Raw genomic sequence first — 26,535 nt, 5'->3', positions numbered from 1 at the left:
CTGCAGCCTCAGCGTCTCCCTTCTCTCCGCGTAACATAAACCCTCGCCTTCAAGCACAGCGGCCACAGAAAAACTCAGGGTCGGGGGGCAGAATTTCAAAGAGGTTGTAGGGATGGCAGCAAGTGCCATGGACAGGGGGGCATTCCGTGCGGGCTGAGGCTGGGCCCGGGTCTGGGGGTGGCACGCTGGCTTGCATGGGGCTGGGGATCCCACCGTGCGCCGGAGAGCGGTGTTCCCTGCATTGATGCGGCGACGAGTCCCGGGGCTGCTGCGGCGGAAGCAGGCGGACTCAGCCCAGCCGAGGGGACGTTAACAGGACACACACTGAGGGGACTGCTTCACTAACAGGACACACACCAGAAGCTTCAGCTGCAGTAGGTTTGTACTTTTGCACTCTGTGCGCAAGATGGGGCTGGACGCCTGGGCCTCAGTTGGGGAGGCCCCGTGGCCAGGGGCCGGGCTCTGGATCCTGCTGTTTGCTGCTCACTAACTGGGACGTGGGGACACCACTTTGCCTCTCTGGGCCCAGTTTCCTCTTCTGCAGGGCAGAGACAACAGTTCCGGCCCGGGACGTCGGTCAGGCAGAAAAGCAAATGGCCCAGTGCCCAGCGCGGTTCAACCCGGGTCAGCCTGACTCTGGGGTCGGGCAGGAGCAGAGCCCCACACAGTGGTGGGTCACCGGCACCAAGTCATTAACATGTGCTCTGACTGTGGATCACGGTGCCGACCTGGTCATGATGGGAAGGCAGGGTCAGGAGAGCATCTCCCAGAGAAGCAGCCCAGGTACCGTGGGGAACCCCCGGGAATGCCCATCTCTCGGCACCGCGCTGAAGGCAAAGGCTGGGAAGACTCGGAGAGTCGACAGGTGCATCGTCTCATCCGCAGCGGCCTCGGGGCCACTGTGCACCCCCAGCAAAGCAGAATGTGCTGGCAGATGGGAGGGTGCGAAACCCGCAAGCTCATTAGGGCTGGGCCAGATTCCGCAGTCCCTTACTCCTACTTCTGTCTATAGGAACATTAAAGGGTCATATTTCAAAATCGTATTCTTTGAAAGATCTGTTGTCATTTTAACTGGGGAGGAAAGATTCTTTGTTGTTAGAGATTGTCGTGTCTGTGATTCCTAGTGACGCTGAGAGCGTCTCCCCTTCCCCCGTGTTTGCTCACAGCCTTGCTCCCCTCCAGGCTTGCTCACCCGGGGACCTGCTGGGGTCCGGCTGTGCTCCCCGACAAGCGGCCTCCCTCCCGAGGAACGAGGTCGTCTCATTCCAAGTGCTTTTCCTCCTCCCGCTCTATCTGCTTTACTTCTCCTCCCGGTTCTGGAAACGCAGCTCATGAAAATAACCCGTAAAAAGGAAAACACGGTCGTGTGAAAATGAGCCTTGTCACTTTACTTTAAAAGTAAAGATCTTGAGGGAAACTCCCCGTCTGTTGAGTGTGGGAGGGAACAGCAAAGCTGGCAGATGCGTCTGCTCCTTCGAGATGAGACACTACTAAAAACCAGCATCTGAATTCGGTGTCGCACCACGGAAACCCTTCTGACAGGATGCTAACGTGGCCAAATCTCATATTCGCTGAGGGGGCTTCCATAAAAAAAAAAATATGCATTTTTACTTACTTTTTATAGTAAAATCTGGAAATGATTTTGAAATCATGTATAGAAAAATAACATCCCATGGAGATAAAATAAAGACCTGAGGAACTCCAGGCAAAGGCATAAAAGAGAAAGTCAGATGCAGACCCACACCCCAGACGATACAACAACGTTGCCACAGTAGCTGCACACTTGGCTCTGAGCACCCTGGTGGCCAAAGCAAAAAGGGAAACACGATGAACTCCAAAGTGTACATTCTCTCTTTTTTAAAGAGCCTCCACACCCAGCACAAAGCCCAACATGGGAATTAAACTCACAACCCTGAGATCAAGACCTGAGCTGAGATCAAGAGTCAGATGCTTAACTGACAGAGCCTCCCAGGTGCCCCTACAGTGTGCTTTCTCCTTAAGATACTAACAGGCAGCGGTCGTGGAGAGCACAGCATACGGGGATCCCGAAGCCCCAGAGAACAGTATTCCCAAGACCCTGAGGAAGAGACGCAGCACATCTCAGGCAGCAGGGACACTTGGTGAGGAAGGGCCCTGTTAGAACAGAGACTCTTTCTTGGAAGATTCGGAGCGGGGTCTGGGAATCTGTCTCCTCCAAGCTCCCCAGCGATCCAGATATGCAGTCAGGGGTGGGCACAGGCGTGACCAGACGACCAGTCACCCGTCCGCACTTCCTGCCGTGCACCCGCGGGCAAGGGACGGCCCTGGTCTGAGCCAGCGCTCACCTGAACGCCAGGTGGTGGAGAGCGGCTTCCCCGGGGGGCCCCTGTGAGGCTTCGAGGGGAGACTATCAAGCAGCACTCCAGGTAGCTGGACGGGACTCCACGTATATGTCCCCAGCGGCGATCATGAGACGGTCCTGCAGGAGGCCCGGGGGCCTGAGCCGAGTAGCTCGGGAGGAGCTGGGTTCCCACCCTGCAGGGCAGCAGCGGGGAGTGGTGGAGCAACGCTTCTTCAACTGGCAAATATTTACCGACGCCTGCTGCTCTGAGGACAGCCCCCCACGTCCCCGCAACGATGCTTTTTCGGCCCCATCCGAAGGAAACGCTTCTTTTCCCGCAATTAAAAGTCTTTTTTTTTTTTCTTTTTTTCTGGTTAGCCCACAGAAAGAACAGTTTCTCTAGTTTTGAAATTTTGTGTCCACAGAACAGGGACCCTGAAAGGGACCGTCAGCACTCTTGAGGCTTCAGTGGAAGGTCCCAAAGCTGGTGCTCAAGGCCAGACAAGCCCGGGATCAAGCCCGCGCGTCTCCCTCCCCAGCCCCAGGACGTCCGGCCTCTTCTTTCCGGTTCTGCGGATTTCAGGGTGGCCGTGGCAGGTGGGGGGCACTGCACACAACAGTAGGTTTTTTTGTTTTTTTCTGTTTCTTTCCCCCCCCCCCCGGGAGCCTGGGTTTCCATGGAGGCTGAGTGGCGGCAGACGTTCTGGATGCGGCTTTGTACAAAATGTACAAAGGCAGCAGCTCGAGGATCGTTTAACTCCCGTGTTCACACGCTAAGTACCAAGTCCCGAAGGACATGACCAGGCCTTCGTCAGCTTCTCACGACGCGGCCCCCGAGCGCAGAGGCCCCACGGGACAGCTGACAGAAAGTTCGTGTGTCCCTCAGGCTCCCCGTCTCCAGGAGGATCATGCAGCAGCCGCAAATAAGAACACACGAGAACGACGCTGGTGCTGCCGCGTGGCCCGCAGGCCGCTCTGGCTTCCAGGAGAGCGCGGGGCAGGGGAGGGGGGCTCACTCCGTCCTCTGGCGCAGGCGACCATGAAACAAGGGGTCCCCCAGCCAGGCACCTGCCAGCAGCAGCTCCATCACCCCCCAGAGCGCCTCCTGCCGGGAACACGCTTTATGCTCTTGCAAGGACCCACCGTGGGGAAGGTGCTGTCCCATCTCCACCTTACAAGCAGGAGGGAGGTTCAGAGCCAACAGCGTTTGCCTGAATTCCCACCGCCGTGACCGTGAGGCTGGGCTCGAGGGGCCTGTTCTGGGCATCACAACCCCCCCCGCCCCGCTCCACAGCAGGGGACGCTCTGCATCATTTCTGCCTCCCATCCAGACAGGGAAAAAATGGATTCTGCACCCAGGGGCCGCCTGTGTTGGCTGGGGGCCCAGACGTGCCCTGACGGAAGCCGGAGGACTATGAGAATTGCAAAGCCCTGAGATGAACGAGCCTGGAGCTGTCCTGGAACACTTCCCCGGGGGGCTAGGCATGGGCTCCAGGGGGCACACCTGGAACCGGGGAACCTGTGGGCCCCTGAGTGAGTCACCGAACCCCTCTTCCAAGCTTAATGTTCTCATCTGTAAAATGAAGATAAGACACCTGTTTCGGGGGCACCTGGGTGGCTCAGTGGGTTAAAGCCTTTGCCTTTGGCTCAGTCATGATCCCAGGGTCCTGGGATCGAGTCCCGTATCGGGCTCTCTGCTCAGCGGGGAGTCTGCTTCCTCCTCTCTCTCTGCCTGCCTCTCTGCCTACTTGTGATCTCTCTCTCTGTCAAATAAATAAATAAAATCTTTAAAAAAAAAAAAAAAGACACCTGTTTCACTCGGCTCCTGCAAGGATGGAATTAAATGAGGGAAAGCAAGCAGGACTTACGGCCTGGGGTCCACCCGGAGAAACGCACACACCCGGGCGTCCTTGCCCCCTTAAACGCCACGCCCCTGACATAGTGTGAGCAGGTCCCTGACTTTGGGCATGATTTCCAGAACACCCCTGCCATGTAGTGAGTGGGGCCGTGGGCTCCTAACACACTGCCTGCCCTCGCACGCACATACATGTGCACGCGGTCCTGAGGGGTGCCACACTCCCGCATCAGGGGAAGCCTCCGACGTCCCCGAGTCCCCAGACTGCGCACAGAGCCGGGGACGGTGCCCACCTCACCCCCAACAGCCCCGGGAGCGCTCCAGAGATAAAATCTTCAAGGCCTGGAAATTAAAGAAAATAAAACCAAATAGAAACCTCCAATACACTGGAGGGGGACGGGCAGATGGCGTGTTGCCATGGCAACCAGGGCTGAATTATTCAGCACGTACTCGTGAAGACCCCAGAAGGAGGCAAAACAAAGACAAAGGGATCCAATTAACTGTTTTTTGCCGGGAAGCAAGCAGCAGACCCTCTGGGGACCCGACATCTCAACTGCCCCTCTGAGGAGCCCCAGCACGGGACCCGCTTTTCCATTTTCACACCTGGCGAAAGATGCCCAAGGGGCTGCTGGGTTCTCGTCCAAGGTCGAACATCAGTGACAGCCTCAGCAAGTCATGGGGGAGGTCCAGTCCGGGGCGTGTGCTCGGGGAACCTCTGCAGCCCTCAGGTGGGGCTCCTGGCCCCACCCCCTCCCACTTCCTCTCTGCACCCACAGACAGTGGGGGGGATCCCTGGGCTTCTCTTACACCAGGGGTCCTCACGATAACTTTGTCCTGGGTTGGAACCACAAATACATCACTGTTCACTATTTTCCTTTGTTTTTAAATAAAGATTTGTATTTATTTGAGAAAGAGAACAAGCACACGCAGCCAGGAGGGGTCGAGCGAGAGGGAGAAGCAGGCTCCCCGCTGAGCAGGCAGCTGGACACGGGGCTGGATCCCAGGACCCCGAGATCATGACCTGAGCCAAAGGCAGGCGCTTAGCCCATTGAGCCCCCCAGGCGCCCCACTACTTTTCTCTTTAAATCAATTCACTGAATTCTCTATTTTGAAAGAGAAACTTGGTTTGTGTATCAAATAGAAAACCATCCTGAGACGGCAGAGCTAGAAGTCAGCTCAAAATACTTCAGTGAGGGAATAAACGTTTTACCTCCGGGTCGGGATGGATTTTTTGAACAGGACACAAACGGCATGAACCACGACGTACGTGAGAGGTCAGCAAACTACGTCCTGTGTCCTGCGTTTGTAAATAAAGTTTTATTGGCACACACATAGGCCCACGCACGCCACACGGGCTACTGGTGGCATTAGTACTGCGAGGGTAGGGTTGTGCTGCTGCGACATTCGGGTCCACAGAGCCTGGAAGGGTTCCTCTCCGGCCCTTTGCAGAGAGACCTGTGGACGCCCAGAGGATATGGTTGGAAACCCGACAACCTTCCTGCACCCAGGAAAGTGGGAACGAAACGAAACACGAGTCCCCAGACTGAGAAAGAAATGGAAGCCACGATTTCCCAAGTACACTCCTAAAATTATTAAGATGGGAAAGGCAGCAGGTTAAGTACATGAAAAGAAACCAAGCAGCTGATTAACACTGATTAACCGTCTCACTAGAAATAAGACAAAACCAAGCCTGCGAGCACACGACCCAACAAGACCAGCGACAACGCTCGCCAAGCTGGACCAAACAGCATATGCTCCTGGCCATGGTGACAGGCTCAAGGACAAGCACGTGATCCGGACTTGTCCAGTTTAGTCCTTCTGTCCTCTGGGTCAAGGGGATTGGTTCCGGAATGGAGCGTGGAGCTTCGGGGATTAGGGGATTAGGGGTCAAGTAAAAGAGCCAGAGAATGAAGCCACACAGAGCACGAGAGAGTCAAGAAACAGAAGCAGACCAACTCCTGCCAATGCCATCCAAGCACCTGGATCCAGCCATGCCTGCAGCACGCGCAGGTACTGTGAGCCCCATAGGGCAGAGAGTGCCTCTGTGCTGTTTGCTATGACACCCTAGCATCCTGCCCAGTGTCTGCCACGTCGTATTATTCAGCAAGTAGCTGCCGAGCGTGTGACTGTGTAAATACGGCTTGTGCCCCAGTGGAGAGAAAGGAGCAATTTGCGAGGAAACGGAGGCAGAGAGCGGCTCAAGACTGCTGTTCCACCATGACCCAGCGTGAGGGCAGGAGGCCCCATTCAGGGCAACCCGCTCTCCCTGGCTTCTCACGTGAGCCTCACACGCCCCGGCGAGGAGACGGGGAATCTCCTCCATCGCGAGAACAGCAGGAAAGGAGAACCTGGGGCTCTGCTCCAGCAGCAACACCGACAGGGCAAGGAAGGCCGGTCCCGCCGGCGTCTGCAGACCTGGAGGCTCTCGTCACAGCCCCCTGAACCGCACTGCAATTTGGGAAGCAGACGGTCCCGCTCTTCACGTGACGCGCGGGTCCAGCTCACCACTGGGATACTGTCTCCTCCTGCTTTCTGGGACCAGCTTTGGGGTTTAAAGAGGGCACGGGTGGGCTGGAGGGGACCCGGGACACGGTCGCTTCAAGCCGGCCTGGCCGACACTGCACAGGTGCAGGAGGGCGGTTAGGGACACGGCAACACGCGAGCAGCTGAGCACCAGCACCGGTGCCTGAAGCCCGCCTGTATCTGCTCCCCAACACCCACGCGCACATCCTGGGGCTGTGATCAGGCCCCACGCTTCGGGAGGACGGCAGGAAGTGGAGGCCCAACCTGCTGAGAAGGACAGACTCCCCGAAAAAGTGCTCTGGCTCCAGCTCAGCTCTGGGCTGGCTTCGTGGCCGGGGAGGCTGGGGAGCGCTGGGGGCCCGGCGTGCTCTGGGTTCTGGACCCGAGAGCCCAGTCCCTGGAAAGCAACCTAGAGAGTCAGCCGGCCCCTGAAACCGCCCCATTGTCATAACCCCACCCTGTCCGCCTTACGAAGCATCCTTTTTCTGGGGCTACGTAACCAGGTCCCAAAGACCCCAGCTGCCAAGACCCACAGCTCCACGCCGGCCGGCCCGTAGCAAGGTGCCTCTCCAGCCGGCCAACCCCGGGACCTCCGAGGGGACCACTGGGAGCGAGGAAGCTCACTCGGGTCTGAGCCAGGCAGCAGATGAGCTCATCTCGGCACACACTGTGCCCCCCAAATAGATTTCCAGCTTTTCTTGAAAAACTTCGAAGATGTGGCCGTGCTAAATGTGATTCTCGTAGGACAATGAGCAGGTGGGCCCTGGACGCCAACGAGGCACATCCCCCCAACTCTATCACTGTCTTCCCCCAGTGCGACCCCCCTTTCACTCCTGCAGGTGCCTGGCCTGGCCGCTAGAGACCCGAGCTTCTCCCCTGGGGGGCAGAGGATGTGCTCCCTGCCGCCCGGGGACATTTGAAAACATGTGGGGACAGTTCTGATGGTCACAGGAGGGTGTCACGTGTAGAGACCTAGCTTGCCGCTCAGCACCCAATGGCACACAGGACAGCTCCCCACGACAACGCACTGGCCCAGGCCGAGTGCAGATAGCGGCGAGGTGAGAAGCCACCGTCAGAGCCCCGTGTGGGTGCCCTGAGATAGCACGGCCCCGGGAGGCAGGGCAGGGCCTGGTGGGACGCAGCCTCTGCCCGAGGCGATGTGCCCCTACTCACTTGGAGAGTTTCATCTCGATCTGCTGCCGGATTTCCTGCCGCTCTTCATCGGTCCTTCTGGGGAAAATGTTCCTGTCTTCCAGTTCCTGCTGGCTCGGCCGGTTCCGCAGCTTTACCGCCAAGAGCTCCTTCTTGCATTTCCTTGGCAGTGTTCCTGAGCACCCCCAGAGACGGGGAGAGAAGGGACGAGAAGACCAGTGTTAGCCGAGCGCTGGCTGGTTGAGCGAGCCACCCACCCTGCCGGGAGAAGGCATCGGCACCCGGACAACTGGGGCACATCTGTCAGCGTGGGGTGCCTTCCAGCGGGAATGTGGGCAAGCTGGGGACACGGTGACGTCACCACCATGGGCCACGTGTTCCACGGGGGGGCGAGCAGTCACACATCCCAGGCCCCCAGGGACGGTCCTGCGTGATTATTAATGGCTCCCAGGCTGTCTTCCGAGTGTGGACCGCGACTTACAGTCACTTTCCACGTGGCACCCGCCCCCGTCCTCTCCCCCTCTCCCACGTGGTCCACACTCCCCGCTGACCTCTGCCCTCTGGCCACGCGGGGCTTCAGTCTCTAGAACGTCCCACCTCTGGGCCTCTGCAGCGGGTCTGCTCTCCACCGGCCACCCTGTTCCGCTCGACCATTCGTGGCCAGCCCTGTCCCCACAGCCAGCCTTGAACCTGCCCACAGAGGCCTGACGGGGCTCCAACCACCAGCACACCACAGCGTTAATGCCCCAGAATCCAATCTCTTCCCTGCCAGCTACTTTATTCTGTTTCCTGCACGAGACTAAGTTCAAGGGTGGTTTTCCCTGCCCGGGCCCTAGATCCGTGCGACGCAGCAAACCCCCAATGAAGATCGTGGAGTGAGGGCGTGGGGGCTGACGCAGGGTCTCCAGGCTGAGGCTGACCTTTATTTCTACAGATGTAAAATCAGGGTGCAAAGTAAGATCTCAGAGGACAGAGTGTCTAAATTAAGAGAGGTGGGGTCTGGTGGTGTTCGTGGATGGGAACTCATTAGTGGGCTAGGACATGGACGTGTTCAGGCTCGTTGGGACCCCCCACCTGCCCTGGCGAGTAACTGGGAAGTACAAGGCAGGGTGACTGGGACACGGGTTTCGATCCTGGGGCTCGAACCATCACCCAATGTCACACTCCCAGGGGTGGAGGCAAATGTTATCCACCCCCCCGAAAAAAGGCTCCCAAAGACAGCCAGCGCCCAGAGTCCAAGATGGGAACCGAAAGCAAGAAATGAGTCTAATAACATGACCGTTTTATGGAAGTTTGGGATAAAGTAAGACACAAAAATTGGGGCTCCGCTGAGGTTTGAATTTCTAATGTGAGCTTGTTTGCCGTGCGTTTCGTAGAGAAGGAAAAAACTAATGACTGCACAAGCCTTTCAGCAAGGGCTCCGGCCTGAATTTGTTTGAGTGGCTTTACAGGACCACAGAGAGCCTGAAGGAGGAACACAGCTTCGGTTAGTCTTTACTATGTGTTCTGGGGGAAATAGAGCGCCGTGGTGGCCTTCATGAGTTAAGGGAGTCTCGAAGGTCTTGGGGACGATCCTTGTGAATGTCAAGGGTCTGGTACCTGGCGAGAAGGGCCTGCGGTTTTCGGAGATCCCGGACACGATCAACCGTGAAACGGCCCTGGGTGACCTTTGATCCTTCTAGCGCTTGATAGCAAAAGTCTTTTAAGCACATTGCAAATGTCTTGGGTTTCTTATTATAAACTTTAATCATATTTGTTCTTCACTGACAAAAAGATCCCCTCATCAGAGACTTACAGATGTAAACGAGAATTCGTTCTGCGCTGGGAGCGAGAGGTTCCCCCAGCCGCCCAGGCACAGCCCGTGCGCATAGCAGGGTCACCCCAAAAACTTAGGGGCTCACTTGAGGTCTTCTCCAGAGTGTCAGCAGGTTACTAGGTTTTGTTTCTCAAAAGTCAAAAAAGGACATTTCCAGATAAACATGAGACTTTTCATAAATTTGACCGGCAGGTGCACCTGACGGCCAGCCCCGGCGTGACTGAGCACGCGTCCCAGGGCACACGGCAGCGGAGGCGCTGGAAAGCAGCAGCTGCGAGACCCTTCTGTGCAGCTGGACTCCCCAGGTGCCCCCGGACACACCCATGCTCTGACCCAGAAGTCCCACCCCCGGAGTGTGCTCCCCAAAACACAAGGGATGAGCACAGAAGAACACATGGAAAGGTCTTCATGGGGCACCACTGATGAAAGTAAGACATTCCACACAACCGACAAATCCAACACACCCCGTCAGATCACAGCGCCTCGTAGCACTGGGCCGTGGGAACGGTGGCGAACGGCGGCGTGTAGCTTACTGCGTGCTAGAAAGACGCTCGTGGGATGGTTGTAGCGTTTTGTGACAGCAGCTTGTCCTAGAGTGCGTACGTCGTCTGAGGAAACGTATTTGCACATGTGTAAGTATCTGCTTTTGCAAGTACGTATGATACTGTTCATTGGCAGAGAAACGTCAGGAACTCACCATCTTACATATTCATTTTGCTCTTCTGTGCTGCGTTTTTATTGCAAACAGAGTTCCCCTCTATGAAAATAGAGAACTATTTAAAAAGAAAGAACAGGGGCGCCCTGGGTGGCTCAGTGGGTTAAAGCCTCTGCCTTCGGCTCGGGTCATGATCCCAGGGTCCTGGGATCGAGCCCCGCATCGGGCTCTCTGCTCAGTGGGGCGCCTGCTTCCTCCTCTCTCTCTCTGCCTGCCTCTCTCTCTACTTGTGATTTCTCTCTCTGCCAAATAAATAAAATTTAAAAATCTTTAAAAAAAAGAAAAAAAAGAAAGAACAACATAAATTCTAAGTAAAAAGCAATAAGACAACTGGCAAAAATGTTCAGCATCCACTTTTTTTAAACTCTGCAAATGGAAACAGGGCACGTTCATCCAAGGACAAGAGTCTGAGCCTCTGGAAGGAAGTTTTACTCTGTCCAGTACCAGACTCTCTGCCCTCCAGGCCTGCAGGAGACTCGAACTCCATGAGTCTGCATTCCCGATGCAGACCAGCCGCCAGCCACCGGGCAGTCCTTGTGGGGGGCGCAGGCAGGCCTGGTTCCCTGGGACCTGCTGTCCTCCGACCTGTCTCCGGGCTCCCCAGGTGTCCCCACGTGCAAGGCTCACAGCGCCGGATCTGACCAGAGCTCACCCAGCCCACAGTGTCCTTCCCTGGTGCCTTTGTTGAAAACTGTGTTGTCTTTCCAAGGCCAAGACTCTCCTGGGCCTTCAGACAAGTCCTGCTCAAGATGATAAAGTTCTGTATTGGCAAAAGCCAATTTTTAAAAAAATCAATGTGGAGGCCCCCAAATTAAGTAAATTAAAAGCTCGAGCCTGACATTACCACATCCAGTTCAACTCCAGCAAACGCTGGGGGCGCCTTTCCGACAGGCCACTGACGGGCCGGCGCGGTGGGTAGGATGAGGTGATGCGGTCGCCTCCCCCAGGGACGGAGCGGCCCCGAGGGCCACGGAGTAGCGGCACCCGGGCTCCAGCTCAGCCAGCGGGGGCAGCCCTGCAGGCGCCCCGCTCACGGGCGCTCACGGACGCTCTCTGAGGGCCCAGCACGTGGGGAGCCCCTGTCCTGTCCCTGCTGTGCCCGGCACCACCGCAGCAGAGCCTGGGGCTCCTGGAGACCTTCAGGCCATCAGCCCCTCCCTTCTTTTGTGAACGGCTCCCCACCTCCTCCCCACAGACCTCCACGCCTCCGTCTCGACGGCCACACCTCAGTCCCCTTCCCTGGTTCCCTGTCATTTCCTCGCTCTGTGCCCCGGGACTCAATCCTCAGACCCCTCTGTGCACACCTGCTTCCCACACGACCGCCGCCGTCCCCCGAGACCCCCAGCCCCCCTGCTAATGGCTCGGGATTTCCCCAGGCAGCCCCGGCTTCTCTCCCGCACCGCAGACTTGTTTACCCACTTTCTTCAGGACGTCCCCACCCCCGCCCCGGTCCCTACCCCGGTCCCTACCCGGCCTCTCAAACGCAGCCTGTCCACGCGGAGCACCCGCTCTCCCGCTGAAGCACAGGCAGGCTGAGCGACGCTCACGGAGCTGCTCGGGGCGGCCAGGCTCCTGCTAGGCTGAGTCCGCTCACGCCCCCGCCGGGGTGAGGGCCTCGCTGCCGCGCCTGCTCCCGTGAGGGCGGGGAAGGCTCCAACAAGCGCCTGTCGCAGCCGGGAACACGGGACACGTGCCTTCCCCGGGCGCAGGCTCACGGCACCTCCAAACCACCCGTCTGCCCCGCTCTCCTCCTCACTGTGGTCGCTGCGCGAGCTGGAGACGTTCTCGCTCCCGGAGAAGAACACACCTGCCGGGCTCACCGCGCAGAGAGTTAGTTGCTCCTTGTTTAGTGTTTCCCGCACAACCTCGGCCCCTGCTGACTTACACAGCGCCAGGCAGAATAAGCCTCGGAGGAAAGGGGGCGTGAGGGAGACATCAGGAAAGGCTTCCTGGAGGAGGTGGTATCTGAGTGGGGACCTGAAACCTGCCCCCTGACGCACCTGGGGACCTGTGGTCCCAGAAGCTAGCTTTACTTCATAGAAGGAATGTGCCGGGGGATGTGCCCCTGCCCCCGAAGCAATGGTGCGCACCATCTGTAAACGAGAATTCGTTCTGCACCGGGAGCGAGCGGTTCCCCCAGCCTCCCAGGCACAGCCCGTGCACACAGCAGGGTCACCCCCAAAACTTATGGGCTCACTTGAGGTCTTCTCCAGAGTGTCAGCACGTTACTAGGTTTTGGCAGTTGAAGCTAAACTCGCCAAGAGACAGAATTTCCTCAATGAGTGGCACCTTGGAATTTATCCTAAGGACATAATTACGGAGATGCACAAGTTTTGCTCCGAGGACACACACCCTCTCCTTGCTGACGTAGCCGGACTGGCCACCCGGCTCCCTGGGGGCTCAGGTCGCACGAGCTGACTCTGGAAGGAGCAAGCAGGGCTGGGAGCTCGGAGAGAGACGAGGGTGGCAGGGGTCCCCGGCTGGCTCCAGGGCCCGGCTCCGGCATGAGCCTGCGTGAGAAGGGCCCTCCGGCCTCTCTGGGCATCAGCAGTGACACGGTGGGGCCACCTTTCATGGCTGTGATGCAGTTTTAACCATTACGTGCTTTATCCCCAGAAAGCACACTCAGTGCTCTTTCATAGTTCTTTTTTCTAAAATCCTCTGTCTCTCTGTTCATCCTGACCTTGAAGATCCTGAATGTACACCCGCAGGTTTATGTGGCTTTGAGCGCGGCCTGGGCTGGGTCCCCCTGCGCCCCCGACCTCCTACACTCCAGCCCAGGCCTCACTCCCACAGGTGACCGGCACAGGGCCTCGTGGAGCTCCACCTGCTTGGGCACAGCCCGGTGCCCTGGATCGCTCAGCCTCCCCGCCAACATCCGGGGCCCCTTCACACAGCCTGTCTGTCCCTGTCCTACAGACTCCAGCTGCTTCAACAGCAGGAACCCCCCTCTCTACCCCCTCATCCTGGTGAGGCCACCCCCCGCCCCCGGGAAAGGCCCCAGCGGAAAGCCGGACAGCCGGCGTGGAGCTCACCCCGTGTGTCTCCCGTCTAACAAGGGTGATGGTCCTGCCTTGCCTGCTGTCCAGCGCCCCCAAACTGTGGCTCCCACACCGAGGCCAGTCCGTAGCCGGTTTGGTGGAAGGGTGTTCACCACGGTTCTGTCCTGGCCTGAAGCAGGGCTAGACCCCTTCTAAAAGCCACAGGGGCGCTCGGAAAGGCTGCCACTAGACTCCCAGAGCCTTGGAGGCACGGACTTGCCCCTGCCCATCTCTCTCCCCCGTGTAGGATGCAAAGGGGCTCGCATTTCCTGAACAAAGAGAGGAATTCTGGGAAGACGGGGGAGGGAGGTGGCAGCTGCCGGAGCCTGACTCCCTAGAATCACGGCGAGGATGCCACGGCGAATGGAGACCCAGGAAGGAGGGCGGGCTTCCTGTGGAAGGGGCAGCGACGGCTTTGGCTTTTGGGGAGCCACGGGGCAGTCAGAGAATCTATGGGGACACCAGCAGAGGACAGAGGGACACCTGGGGCTTCTGCGTCACAGAGCCCTGCAGCCAGGGGCGAAGGCCGGCCACTCACTGGGGGAGGCTGTGGGGACAGCCTGTGGGGATGAGCTGGGATAGGGAGGGAGCCCGTGGGACACCCAACAGGGGCAGGGCAGGGACAGGAGCCAAGAGAGCAGGGAGCCGAGGAAGGCGGGGCGCACAGACAGGGAGTGTGGAGGTCAACGAGCCACAGGGACCACGGACGGAGGAAAGGCTGCCACGGAGCCCAGTCCCGGCCACGGGGCTGCCGGGAAGGAAGTCCTGGGGCTCTTGCCCCCGGGACCCCTAACTCCCTGCAGTCTGCTGTCCCTTAAGCTTTTGCTCTCTGCTCCCCAGAAACCATACCGCGGACCAACCGGCCTTTAACATGACCCAAACTCCGTTTTCCCAGCCATCTTGCTCAAAAGGAGGCGGCAGGCCCAGCCCTTCGTAAGAATTCTCAACCCGAGGGGGAGTCCAAAGGCCAGCATCCCGGGCTGACGACCCTCCCCGGGAGGAACACGTTTCTCGCGTGTGTTTCCAACGGGAGCTGCTACAGCGACTCCAAGCAAGTGATTCTGCGGATCCCGCGTTTCCACGTCCCCAGGGCTCTCGGCAGCCCGGCTTCAGGAAGCAGCGCGGGGACCTGCCACCCGGGGGGAGCGAGGGACTCGTCCCCAGCCCACAGCTGCGCTCACGTGGAGGGGGACAGGACTCCGGGGGGAGTCCCTGGGCCACCCCTGCTGGCCACGCAGTCCCAGCCAGCCACGTCCTCTCTGGTCCGTCGCCGGTGAGATGGGGCAGTGGCCCACGTGCCATCACCTCTGTCATCGCCGAGGACCTGCTATGTGCCGGGCACGCTGCTGAGAATGGTACAGGAACAGGGCACAGGAGGGAGGGGTCTGTGACCACACAAAAAAGGATACTGCGGTCAGCAGAAGGAAGGCCGTCGGAGACGTCTACTTCCCGACCGCAGAACATGACTGTGGGACCACGGAGTAGCCAGGGGCAGCCCATGTCATCAACGGGGTCCTTATTGGGGAGAGACGAAGGTGGGGGAGTCAGTGTCACTGCCAAGTCCCCACCGGCTGCTACTGGCTTTGAAGGTGGGACCGCGAGCGCAGGGGTGCAGGCGGCATGAGAAGGGAAGGCAGGGAAGCGAGACCCCCGGAGCCTCAAAAGGCCCAGAACCAGCTGACGGCTTTAGTTCTGCCCGGGGCGACCCTCAGGAGTGTGAGCCGATAATTCGTCTTAGAGCCACCGAGCACGGCCATCTGTTAGAGCAGCAAGAGGCCTGACCAACTCCTGAAACCCTTAGGCCTGACCCGTACCCTCTCTGTCTTCATGCGGCTCCCTTCTGGGCCCAGAGGGCCTCCGGTTCTCAAACTGTCCAAGGGAGGAGACCAGATCCTTCTGAGGGGAAAGGGGGGCTGTCAGAGAAGGGAGGGCCCCAAGGCCCTGCGCAGGGACAGCGGCGAGCCCAGGGCCCCTCCAGACGCAGTGGACAAGGTCCCGCTGAGGGATGAGCAGGGGACCAGGGGCAGGGAAACACTCAGCCGCCTAGAAGTCTTCATCACCCTGGGACGGACACTCAGATTCCTGAACCAAACAGCCTCTGGGACGCAGAGACCGCATGGGGTCGGACGGCCCACGTGAGGGAAAGGTCACGAGCCACTCGGGTCTCGCTGGAAGCAGAGGACGACGATGGAGCTTGGGAACAAGACCAAGGAGCTCTGAGGACACCCAGGTTCGCTCGCTCCCCTGTCTCCTCTCTGTCACCAGGCTTCACTCAGCACGCATGCAGAAGGTACTCAATAAATGTTCCTGAGGGACCGTGCGGTGCCTAGTTGACCCTGAGCCCGTCAGGACTCCCCTCATGAGCTCACAGGGCAGGGAACCCCTTCCTCTCCCCCGAATGCTGAGCCAGTGGCCTCACCAGTCCCGCTCCCGCCCACTGCTTCTCTCTGGTTCAGTCTCGCCCCTGCCCCGGGGCTACGGGTTGGTGTCCCCCACAAAACTCATGGCCTGAAGCCCCACCCCAATATGGGCCTGTACCAGGAGACGGGGCCTTTGGAGGGGATTAGAGCTGAGGCCCTAAGGGCAGGGCCCTGATCCTATTACACGGGGGTCCTAAGAGGAGAGGAGAAGCCGAAGTAGCCAGGCCTCCCCTTGTGCTCACGGGGGCAAGGTCACAGGAGGACACGGTGAGAAGGTGGCCGTCTGCAAGCCAGGAAGAGGGTCCTCGGCACAGCCCAGACTCAGGCCACCGCCAGCTTCCGGAGCCGTGAGACGAGACGTGCCTGACGTCTAAGCCACCCTGTCTCTGGCAACCTGGAGGGGCGGCCGCGCCGGCTGGTACCCCCGGCCAGCCCTGCTCCACCTCCACCTCTCCCCGCGCCGGGCCACGGCCCTCCTGACGGCCCCATCTCCCCACCATTGCCCCCATCCTGCCCCGGCCTGGGCACCTTCCTGACGCAGGGGGGTCAGGACCAACGGGTCACAGTTTCGACACGCTTCCATCCGGGGGTGGAGGCACGAGCATCGGGGCATCTTAGGGCACGCAGCTGGCCTGGACGCCAAGGCTTTTAGGCTGTAGAAATCCGCACGCTCTTGGCTTGTGCACATCCTGGGATTCCTCCCTCAATCCTGAAATCGCCTCTCGGGGGCCCTTCCTCCCCCACCTGCAGGCGGGCGTTCGCGACACAGCATGAGTTTGCTCGTGAATGACGGGGACCCTCACGTCCATGAAGTGGCCGCCTTGTGTCCAGCAAGAACCACCCAGACCTAAGACTCCTCCACACAAGGCCCACCAGGTTGTGCCCAAGGTCCGCCCTAGAGCATCCTGCCTCCCGGCGACTGTCTGCAGCGCCACCTGGTGTCCGTGGGGGAAATGGCGGGTTCCAGCCCTGCTTCCCGAGGAGGCCAGGAGCAGGTGCTGCAGAGGCCAGGTGAGCCCTGACTCTGGACAGGTGACTTCAGAGGACTCCTCGCAGGGAGGCTTTCAATATGCCCCCTGCCACATTTGAAATGAGGTTCTATTAACGCAGTACATTTTAGCTTTCACTTTTCACAAATGCAGGGGCAGGGTCGCGGAGCCTGCAGAGAGGGACACCTCTTCCCTCGGCTCAGGTAGTGCCAGAAGCGCTCAGCCGCCCCCGCCCCCACACCCACGTCCACATCTTTCCAGCCCAGAGTCCCAAGGGCCCTCACCCAGACACGGCCTCTTTGGACTCCTTGCCCGATGCGGAAAGGTGGCTTTCCGCCGTCGGCAGCGAGCGGCTTGGACGGCCGAGTCGGCCCTGAGAGGCCCCGCCCTGAGCGAGGACGGACAGTGCTTCCTGAATAAACAATAAGGCATTCTTAGAAGCTTTAAACAACTCTAGCTCTTACACTATCTCACACTATCTTACACCCAGGATGAAGTGGGGACCCGGGGCCTCCGTCTCCCGCTCCCCACCTGGGCTCACGGACGCGCCGACTCCCAGGATTGTGCGGGTCAGGCTGCAGCAGGAGTCGCTTACAGAGCGGCCAGCCCATGGCCTCCCTCCGTATTCTGATTTTCGGGCACGTTTTATGTTTGCGGTATACTCGTATGGACTCAGGTACACAAGCGACGCCCAGATATCCGGGGTGTACTTTTTCCTCTGCTACTGGGGTGCACCATCAGAAAACCGTAGGAACGTCCCTCCAGATCGGTGGCGCTAAATCCGGTCACACTCCTGCCGACAGTCACTTGGTAAAGCCTCGCGCTCCCCCCTCCACCTGCGGGACCCACCACAGGGGTCAGTCTCGGCTCCACGTATCACCTGGATTCACGAGAGCATCACGGACCCAAGGTCTCCCTCAACCGCGCGGCACACAGGGCAGTCCAGGAGTTCAACAGTGAGTCCCAGAAGCAGCTCGCGTGGCTCCCCAGAACCAACCCCCCCAGGGTATGTGGCCCAGGTGGGAGGATCCGCATGGCTGGGAGCCCCCAGAGAGCTGCTCAGGGGATCAAAGACCCTCACCTTAACCCTTTGTTCCATGGACAAAGAGCTCCCTGTCCACACGTGCCGGGCCCCAGGCAGCCCAGGCCAGCTTCCTCCGTGCACCCACCGCTGCCCCCTTCCCGAGACGTCAGCCACCCGGCACCCTCTCCTTCATTCTGCAGTGAAGGAAGCCTGCTCTGCCCTCCCCGTGACGCTTGCCCACGACCCAGCCCGCTCCCAGCCCGTGTGCCCCCCCGGGGCAGGCTGTCATGCTCTTATCACCTGCTCCGTGAAACACTGAGTCCTCAAGACAGGACCGGGGCGGGGGGGGGGGGGGGGAGCTTCCCGAAAGTGGAACGATAAAAGTAAGACGGGCTCGTTCCGAAAGGCCCAGCCGCCCAGACAGGAGGCAACTTGAACAACCATCTTAAACGGCCGTGGTCCCTTCCGTCCTGGCTGGTTGGAAGGTTTCCTCCTCTCCCTGGCCCGCCCATTCCCAGGATCGGATGCTCGAAGGCGCGGTGGGAAATGGGTGCTTCCTTCTCTGCCTTGAGTGGGGTGTCAGCACACCCCCAGGGTGCTTTCCGATCGAGGATGAAGTGCCAAAGGCACCTTCCTGTCAACCTGGCCGTTATTTCCAGGACTTCCTCCTTGGGACGCAAGCACAGCGTTGCCTGAAATGGGGGACAGACAGGCCAGAAGCGGTGTCCCACGTCCAGGAGCAACGATCTAGATGTACCCAGAATTCTCTCCGTCTCTTGCACACACACACACACACACACACACACACCCTCTCTGTGTGGCCCCTGGGCCTGCGGGAGGTGTTCTTACCCCTTCTGCACTCCTGCCCTCGCTCCCCAGCCCTCTCTAGGACCACCTGCAAGTCTGGCAGACCTCCTGGGGGAGGCGCTGCGCTCACACCAGGCGCTTCCCTCCCCTGCATGCCAGCCCTGCGTACGTACAGGCAAACACCTGTCTCCTAAGCAGATCTGAAAAGCAACAAACAGGAGAAACTCCACTAGTTCTTGCTCTCCTGAACCCTGCAACGTGCACGCAGGGAACGTCCCTCTGCCAGTCCCTGGTAAGCATCAAGGAGAAGCCACCTGTGCTCTACACTCCCCAAGAGGACCTCACTTTGTACTTGATACAAAGTCAAGATGACAAGTAGAATACCCTAGATTTCACTGTTTCTCCCCTAAGTAGAATTGGAAAGAAACTACCATGTAGGAGCGAACGCCCACATCGTTTTGAAAAGCACCTTCGCCCCCACTCCGTCCTCTAGAACCTGAGCTGGACGCTACGGGAGGCGCACAGTGGGCGTGTTGCCTGCAGGGGCCGGGGGCTCCGGCCAGAAGACCCCCATCGAGGCCCTGGCCTGGGTTTTCTGTTTCTGACTTTCATTAGCTGTTCTGACTGAAACAGAAGTGGCGGGTCCCGATCACACTGGATTAAAAAAGGTCTGCTTTCTTTCTTCCTTATAGTGAAGAATACGGTTGTGTGTGCAACTTTATTGTACGTCGTTAACAAAAACAACCGTTTTCAACTCTTTCTGTGCTCTCCCTATGCACCTCGGATGCACTTCACGCTCAAGCAGGAACTTTCTGTTCAATGCCTGTGTCCGCTGCAGACATGGGGTAAAACTTGTTTAATGGGTCCCTGACTGATGCACCCTCGGAGCATTTCCCTGCTGCCATTACCACACACGAACGTCCAGAGGTGTCAGTGCTTCTCCACCAAAGGAGCTGCTCCCCTCCGGGCACGCGGGGCAGGGTCCGCAGGCATTTCTGGATGTCACGACTGGGGGCGGGCGGCTCCTGGCATGGAGCGTGTGAAGGCCAGGGATCCTGCTCCAGTGCCCAGGGTCCCCCCCACAACAGCAGGGAAACGCCGGCCCCCAATGCGACAAGCACCAAGGCGGAGAAACCCTCATGCTTATAAACCATGGTGCGTGAGTGCTAGGATAACTGAGGGAGAAATTCCTGGAAACAAAGTCACCGGAAGAGAGAGCACAAGCACAGACAAGCCCAACAGCAGTGACCCCGAAGTGCCTGTGGATGCGGGCTCCCCTCCCTGGGTCTCCGCACAGTCTGGGGCTGCGCTGGGGTCTGTGGCACTCAGGCGACATGCACTCCTCCCTCGGCCTCCCTGGGCTTCTCTTTCAACCTTGACTGTCCCCACAGACTAGCGTTTGGGGTCATCACGCCTCACAGATCATGGCCACCAGCCACCGCTGAGCACAGCCGGGGAACGGTCCCCCCTTGGGCCAGTCTTCCTGTCCTCCTGGGCGATCTGATAAGTGCTCACCGCTGACAGTCAGCAGCACGACTCTCCCTTAGCAGAACACGACCAGACGTGTGTGTGGGGGGGTCTGCAGACTGGGCAACAAGGCGATAGCCCCACAAGTACCACTGGGGCACGGGGCAAGGGGGACAAGTTACTCCCTGTGCTGGTTGTGTCTGGAGCCGGAGCGGGTGGGCTGCACGTCCCTCCATCACCTCCCCAGAGGCCCTGTCCGCTGCCACCGTGTTTAGGGCAGGCCTGGATCCTCGGAGACAACTGCTAGGTTTCAAGGACATAAGGGCACCGGGATGCCTGCTGTCACAAGGTGCAGGGACTTCAGGATCTGGGGCTCTTGTGTTCATGCGAAGGAGCAATGAGGACACAGACTGCGGAGGCCACTATGGGAGCCGTGCAGGTGGCCACAGGTGATGGCTCGTCAGTCCCCTGGAAACCTGATCAGGGAGGCCCAACGGACACCAGGAGTTACAGACGGAGAAGCTACGACCTGGTTGTTCTTCCTCGCAGTCGGGGACAGGTGGTTCACAGCAGGTGCCACCAGAGGTCTCCTTGGGGTGTCCCTTCCCAGTGCCAGGGGTCCCTCAGCCTGTCTGCCAAATCGAGCACCGAGCAACTGTCGATTCTCCGTGTCTCGCTCCATCCTTCTAAAGCCGCGTCCAAGGGCGCAGGGGACGGATTAGACTCCCCAGTGGAGGACAGGCCTGTCGGCCGCAGGGACACGGACACTCTGCTTCACTTAGGGAATCAGCCAAGGGAACAAGGAACAAATCAGCTACATGGTATCAACAGAATTGGAGGCGAAACTCATTCAGACCCCGGGCATGGGGGCACCCAGTCCCTCCCCCCCGCCCCGTTCCTCCCCAGTCGTCACTGACAGTGATGATGATGGTTACGAGGGCAACAGCGTTCACGGCACAGAGTCAGGGCTCCGCCGGTGAGCCGTCCCCCGTAGCCATCAGAATAAGCCTCTCATCGCTCCTGTTCTACAGACGGTGTGTCTGAGGCACAGAGAGGTTCGGGGGGCTGCCGCGGTCACAGAGCCAGAAGGGACTCATCCTGACAGGTAAAGAGATTGCGGTCCCTGCGATGTCTCTCAGAGCACGCGGTGAACCGGGGAGAAGGCGTATCTGACAGCATGGCCAGCCCTCAACCAGGACATTCCCGGTGCCGGGAGGAGCTTAGGTCACAAGGAAGCAGCCCCCGTGACGGGACGCGAGCCCTTCTTAAACAGACTCAAGGCCACTTGTTCCTCCCTGTCCCTCCACTACATGAGAGCACAGCAAGAAAATGGCCATCTGCTGACTAGGAAGTGGCCGTCACTAGTCCCTCCGTCTGCAGGCACCTGACCTTGGCCTTGCCAGCCTCCAGAACTAGGAAAAATATGTCTGTTGTTTACGCCACGGAGTCTATGCTATCTTGTCACAGCAGCCGGGACAGACGAAGACACCCCACAGGGGGACGTGGGGGCACCTGCTCTATCCCCACATGCACGTCCTGGCTCTGCAGGGTCACTGTGTGGACATCAGGGGTGGGAACTGCCCGCACGCAGGGACAGCAGACACCTGGGCAGAGAGCACCCACAGGCAGGGACAAATGGCTTAGGTTGCTGAGGACGCTCTGGGACAGGTGGTCTCCCACACCGGTCCCTCCTTCTCCTACAGCCCCACTTGCTGTGAAGCCCTTCTGTCGCTTGTTGTCCCCCTCCCGCCATGCAGCAATCTCCAAGCCCCTGCTGCGCGGGTCCACTGGGCTGGGGCAGCAACAGTGGACAAAGTAGACAGAAGTGGTCCCTGAGTTCAGGACAGGTGAAAAGAGGAAAAACAATCTTCTTGACAGATTTTAAGCTTGCATCTTGGACTGGCAACAGAACAGAAACTGTTCCTTGCAAATTTCACCTCTGGGGGAGCAAAATTTGTTTTCTAGGTCAGCGTGTAAGGAACCTGGAAGTCACTACCCTGTTCTAGCTCCAAGCAAAAAGCTGAACAGACTCAAAATTGCCATCTCCTCTTAGAGCAGAGACTCGTGGGCAGAGGCCTCCAGGGGAACCAGCATAGGGGCAGGGAGACCTGAACGGTGATTGAGGACTTGCTAGAGGCTCAGGGCGACCACCTGAGAGTTAGAAACTGCAGCCCCGCTGACAGGGGCTCCACAGTCCTGCACGTCTTCCCACCAGGAGCCCGACCAGGCTCCCGCAGTGAACAATCAGAAGAATCCCTTCTGCTTCCTTCCAGCAGGAGGAAGGGGAAGAAGGGATCTGAACCATTCCAGAACATTCTGTTCTCCTTACCAAGGTCTCCCTCTGGGGAAACCAGCTCACCAGAGCCTAATCCGCTGGGATATCACCAGAGCTAAGTGCCCTGGCAGAAGGGAGACCCCCGACTCCAGCGCACAAGAGCCATCGGGTCACTGAGGTGGAAAATAAAGCCAAGAAACTTGAGAGTTTCATGGTCCAGAGGCTCGGTTCATGGACACAGTGAGACCCGCTCACGGGCTACAGAACATGCCCCCTCCCCCCACCTCCCCTCCGCTTACCAAAGCCCTGTTTACAGCAACTCCTTTCCCCCGGGGCATCAAGTCCAGCTATCAGGTAAGCATTACGAGGCATCCCAAAAGACAAAGTTACAATCTGGAGAAACAGAACAGCGAAACTGGGCACGGCAGGGACATTGGAACCATTAGGAATTTAAAACAGCCCTGATCAACCCCTAAGGGCGCGCATGGATAAAGTCAACAGCACACGAGACGGGGCAAGCAATGTGAGGTGAGCAGAGAGAGAGAAATTCCATGAAAGAACCGCGAAGAATTCTAGAGAGAGGGAAAAAAAACCCACTGTGACAGAAATGAAGGATGCCTTTGATGGGCTTATTAGTAGAAAGGACGCAGTTAAGGAAAGACTCTCCAAGCTTGGGGACATCTCAACAGAAACTTAAAAAATCAAAAAGCAGAGAAAATAAAACCTGAAACAAAACAACAGACTATCCAAGGACTGACCGACAATTACTAAAGATGCAGCACTCACATAATGGGCATACCAGCAGGTGAAGAAAGCAGAGATAACAGAAGAAATCTTTGAAATAATAATGCCTGAGAATTTCTTCAAATTAATGTCAGACACGAAACCGCAGATCCAGGAATCCCAGAGAACATCGAGCAGGGCACATGCCAAAAAGAAAAACAAAACAAAACTATGCTTTGGCATAACATCTTCAAACCACAGAAAATCAAAAATAAAGAACATTCTGTTAGAAGCCAGAAGAGAAAAACATCTACAGAATGATGAAAAGATTTCAATCCAGCTTCTCCTCAGAAACCAACAAGCAAGGAGAGAGTGAAATGAAATACTTGAAGTGTTTAGATAAAAAAAAAAAAAAACACCAACCTAGAATTTTATAGAAAGTGAGAAATCATCCTTCCAAAGTGAAGGAGAAGCACACTTACTAAGACAAACAAAAATCAAGGGGATTTGTTACCAAGAGACCTGTCTTGCCTGAGATGTTAAGTTTTTAGGGAAGGAAAACATGCAGACCAGAAACTTGGCTCTGCATAAAGAAAGGGAGACCATCAAAGGAAACAGGTAAAGATGACAGAAAAACTTTTATTTTTTCTTATTTTTGATTTATCTAACAGATAAATTTATTCAAAATAACTACAACAATGTATTTGATTACATACATTTATCTATATATCATATATACTATATTTTCATGTTTATGTATATTCCTCATGTGTATATACATGCTTTTATGTAGGTGAAAGGAGGAATGGGAATGATACAAAGGCCAAAGGAAGGAATCAGGATGATCTCATTACTAGAAAATACTCGTGCTACCTATGAAGTGGTCTAGTGTTCTTTAAAAGTGGACTTGAGTTATATGTATATTATATAAGATCTATAAACTCAAGGATAGCCATGAAGAAAAAGTATAACTTTTATGTAAAAAAAGAAAAAAAGAAAGAGAGAAAATAAAATCATATAAAATTCTAAATTAAAACCACAAAAAGTAGGGATTTCTGGGAAGATGAGGGAGCAGGAGGACCCTATGCTCAGCTCATTCATAGCTACAACCAGGTAACATTCAGATCAGTGTAAAGAACCCAGAAAATCAATGGCCGGCAGAACAAACTCCTCCACTAAATGTGGCAGAAGCCCAGAGTAGGGAGAGAAAGAGACAATCATACCAGGGAACCTGCACAGGGAAGGTGCTTTCCCCCTAACATCTGACTTTGAAAACCAGAGGGTTGAATTTCTTGAGTTCTTACTACTAGTGGGTCTTAAAACCCGGAATTTTAAAAATCACCAGGCAAGAGAAAACTGAGTCCCAGCCCTTACAGGGAAAGTACAACGGTCCATTGAAATACAGCATGGAAGCAGCAGCTTGAAAGCTCCTGGTGCCTACCAGAGGAAGTGCTGTTTACTCATCTCTGAGCATGTTCTAGAGGGATGGAGATGCCAGAGAGACTCCTTCAAGAGTAAAGGAGCTAGCAGGAGCCATCCTTCTCCCCCGCCCCCCAACACAAACACACTGCCAGCTTCAGGAACCAGCACAACACTGATACTCACTTCCTAACTTGCTTCCCCTTGCCCTGTCCCAGCCATGCTTCAGTGGAGTCAACCCTTCCAGCCAAGCCTGCCTCAGCCCCAGTGCTGCCAGTCCCACCCTGCAGAAGATCAACACAAGCCTTGCTAACACTGCCTCTCACCCTGTTTGCTGTGTGGATCCACACCTGCCAATATGCTCTTGGCCAGAGCCCATCCAAAATGGCGCCACAAGACTGACAGTGCGCAAACAGCCCTGACAGGGGCCAGCACCACTCCAAACAGTGTCCTACTCCATGGAGAGGAAAAGATAACCACACACACCAGTCACACTGCAGACCCCTGAGAGTGGGCTGGGGGCAGGCAGCTGATCTGACTACAGGCCCTGCCCACCAACAAAAGCATCTCAGGGGACAACACAGGGACAGTGCCCTATAGTTTGGTGCTGCTGCCTCTCTGGCAAATGCCCGGTTTGACTCGACTCAGTTCCAAGGAGAGCCCAGACCAGCCCACTAAAATAGCACAGGTAACAAACACTGCCCACAAGCCAAGAGAGCCACTGCAGATGACTGGACTGAAAGGAAAAGTGGCTCAGCCATAAGAGTAGGGGGCATATAGCACACACAGGAGATACCTCTAACACATCGGGTTCTGGAGAACAGGGGACACTGCTCTGCAGGATACACTGCAGGACCTCTTGTTCATAAGGCCACTATGTTCAAGAGCAGTAGACGAAGCTGACTTCTATAACACAGAGAAATAGACTTGGGCAAAATGAGGACACAGAGGAATATGTCCCAAATGAAAGAACAAGACAAAACCACAACAAGAGACCTAAGTGAAATGGATATAAATAATATCCCTGGATAGAGAATTTAAACTAATGATCATAAAGGCACTCCCTGAACTTGAGAAAAGAGTGGAGGATATCGGTGGACCCTTAACAAAGAGATTTTAAAAATAACCAATCAGAGATGAATACAATAAATGAAATAAAAAATACACCAGATGGAACAAACAGCAGATCAAGAGAAACAGAAGAACAAATCAGTAGCCTGGAAGACAGAATAGTAGAAAGTAATCAAGCTGAGCAGATGAGAGAAAAACAAAAAAATTTGCAAAATGAGAATAAACTCAGGGAACTCAGTGACACTATCAAGCATAGTAACAATCATATTACAGGCATCCCTGCAGAAGAGAGAGAAAAGTGGGCAGGAAATATATTTGAAGAAATAATCGTTGAAAATGTCCATAATCTGAAGAAGGAAATAGACATCCAGGTCCCGGAGGCACAGATAACCCCCCAAAAATCAACCCAAGGAGGACCACACCAAGACACACAGTAAAATGACAAAAAAATAGTGAAAGAGAATTTTTAAATAATAAGAGAAAAGAAGACAGTTACATATAGGGGGAACCACATAAGGATAACAGATGATTTTTATAGTAGAAACTTTGCAGGCCAGAAGACAGTGGCGTGCTATATTCAAAATGCTAAAAGGAAAAAATCTGCAGCCAAGAATATCCAGCAAGGCTATCATTCAGAACAAGAGGGAGAGATAAAGAGTTTACCAGACAAACAAAGGTTAAAGGACTTTGTCACTGTTAAACCAGTCCTGCAGGAAATGTGAAAGGGGACTCTTGGAGTGGAAAGGAAAGACTCTAAGTAAAGTAGGAGTACTTTACTTTTTACTGCAGAAAAGCAGTAAAAATGAGTCAAGGGACTTACAAAAGGGTGTAAAGTTTGACACCATATACTTAAGACATGGCAGGGAAAGGAGTAAAGAATGGATTCAAAGTTAAGTGGCTATCAACTTAATATACTCT

General features: G+C 56.4%; 1 protein-coding gene across 8 annotated transcripts in view; it reads right to left on the bottom strand.

Annotated features, from left to right (window-relative positions):
- The window catches only part of PHACTR3 (phosphatase and actin regulator 3), a 222,979-nt gene that overhangs the window by 26,846 nt on the left and 169,598 nt on the right, over positions 1 to 26,535 (bottom strand). For all 8 annotated transcript variants that reach the window (XM_082742973.1, XM_082742975.1, XM_082742977.1 and 5 more), the window contains one exon: positions 7,872 to 8,025. In XM_082742973.1, the coding sequence (XP_082599099.1) occupies positions 7,872 to 8,025 (154 nt within the window). The remainder of the gene's footprint in view (positions 1 to 7,871; positions 8,026 to 26,535) is intronic.

The sequence above is a fragment of the Mustela nivalis genome (genome assembly GCF_964662115.1).
Source record: "Mustela nivalis genome assembly, chromosome: 8".
NCBI classification, from domain to species: Eukaryota; Metazoa; Chordata; class Mammalia; order Carnivora; family Mustelidae; genus Mustela; species Mustela nivalis.
This window is presented reverse-complemented; position numbering and strand designations above follow the sequence as displayed.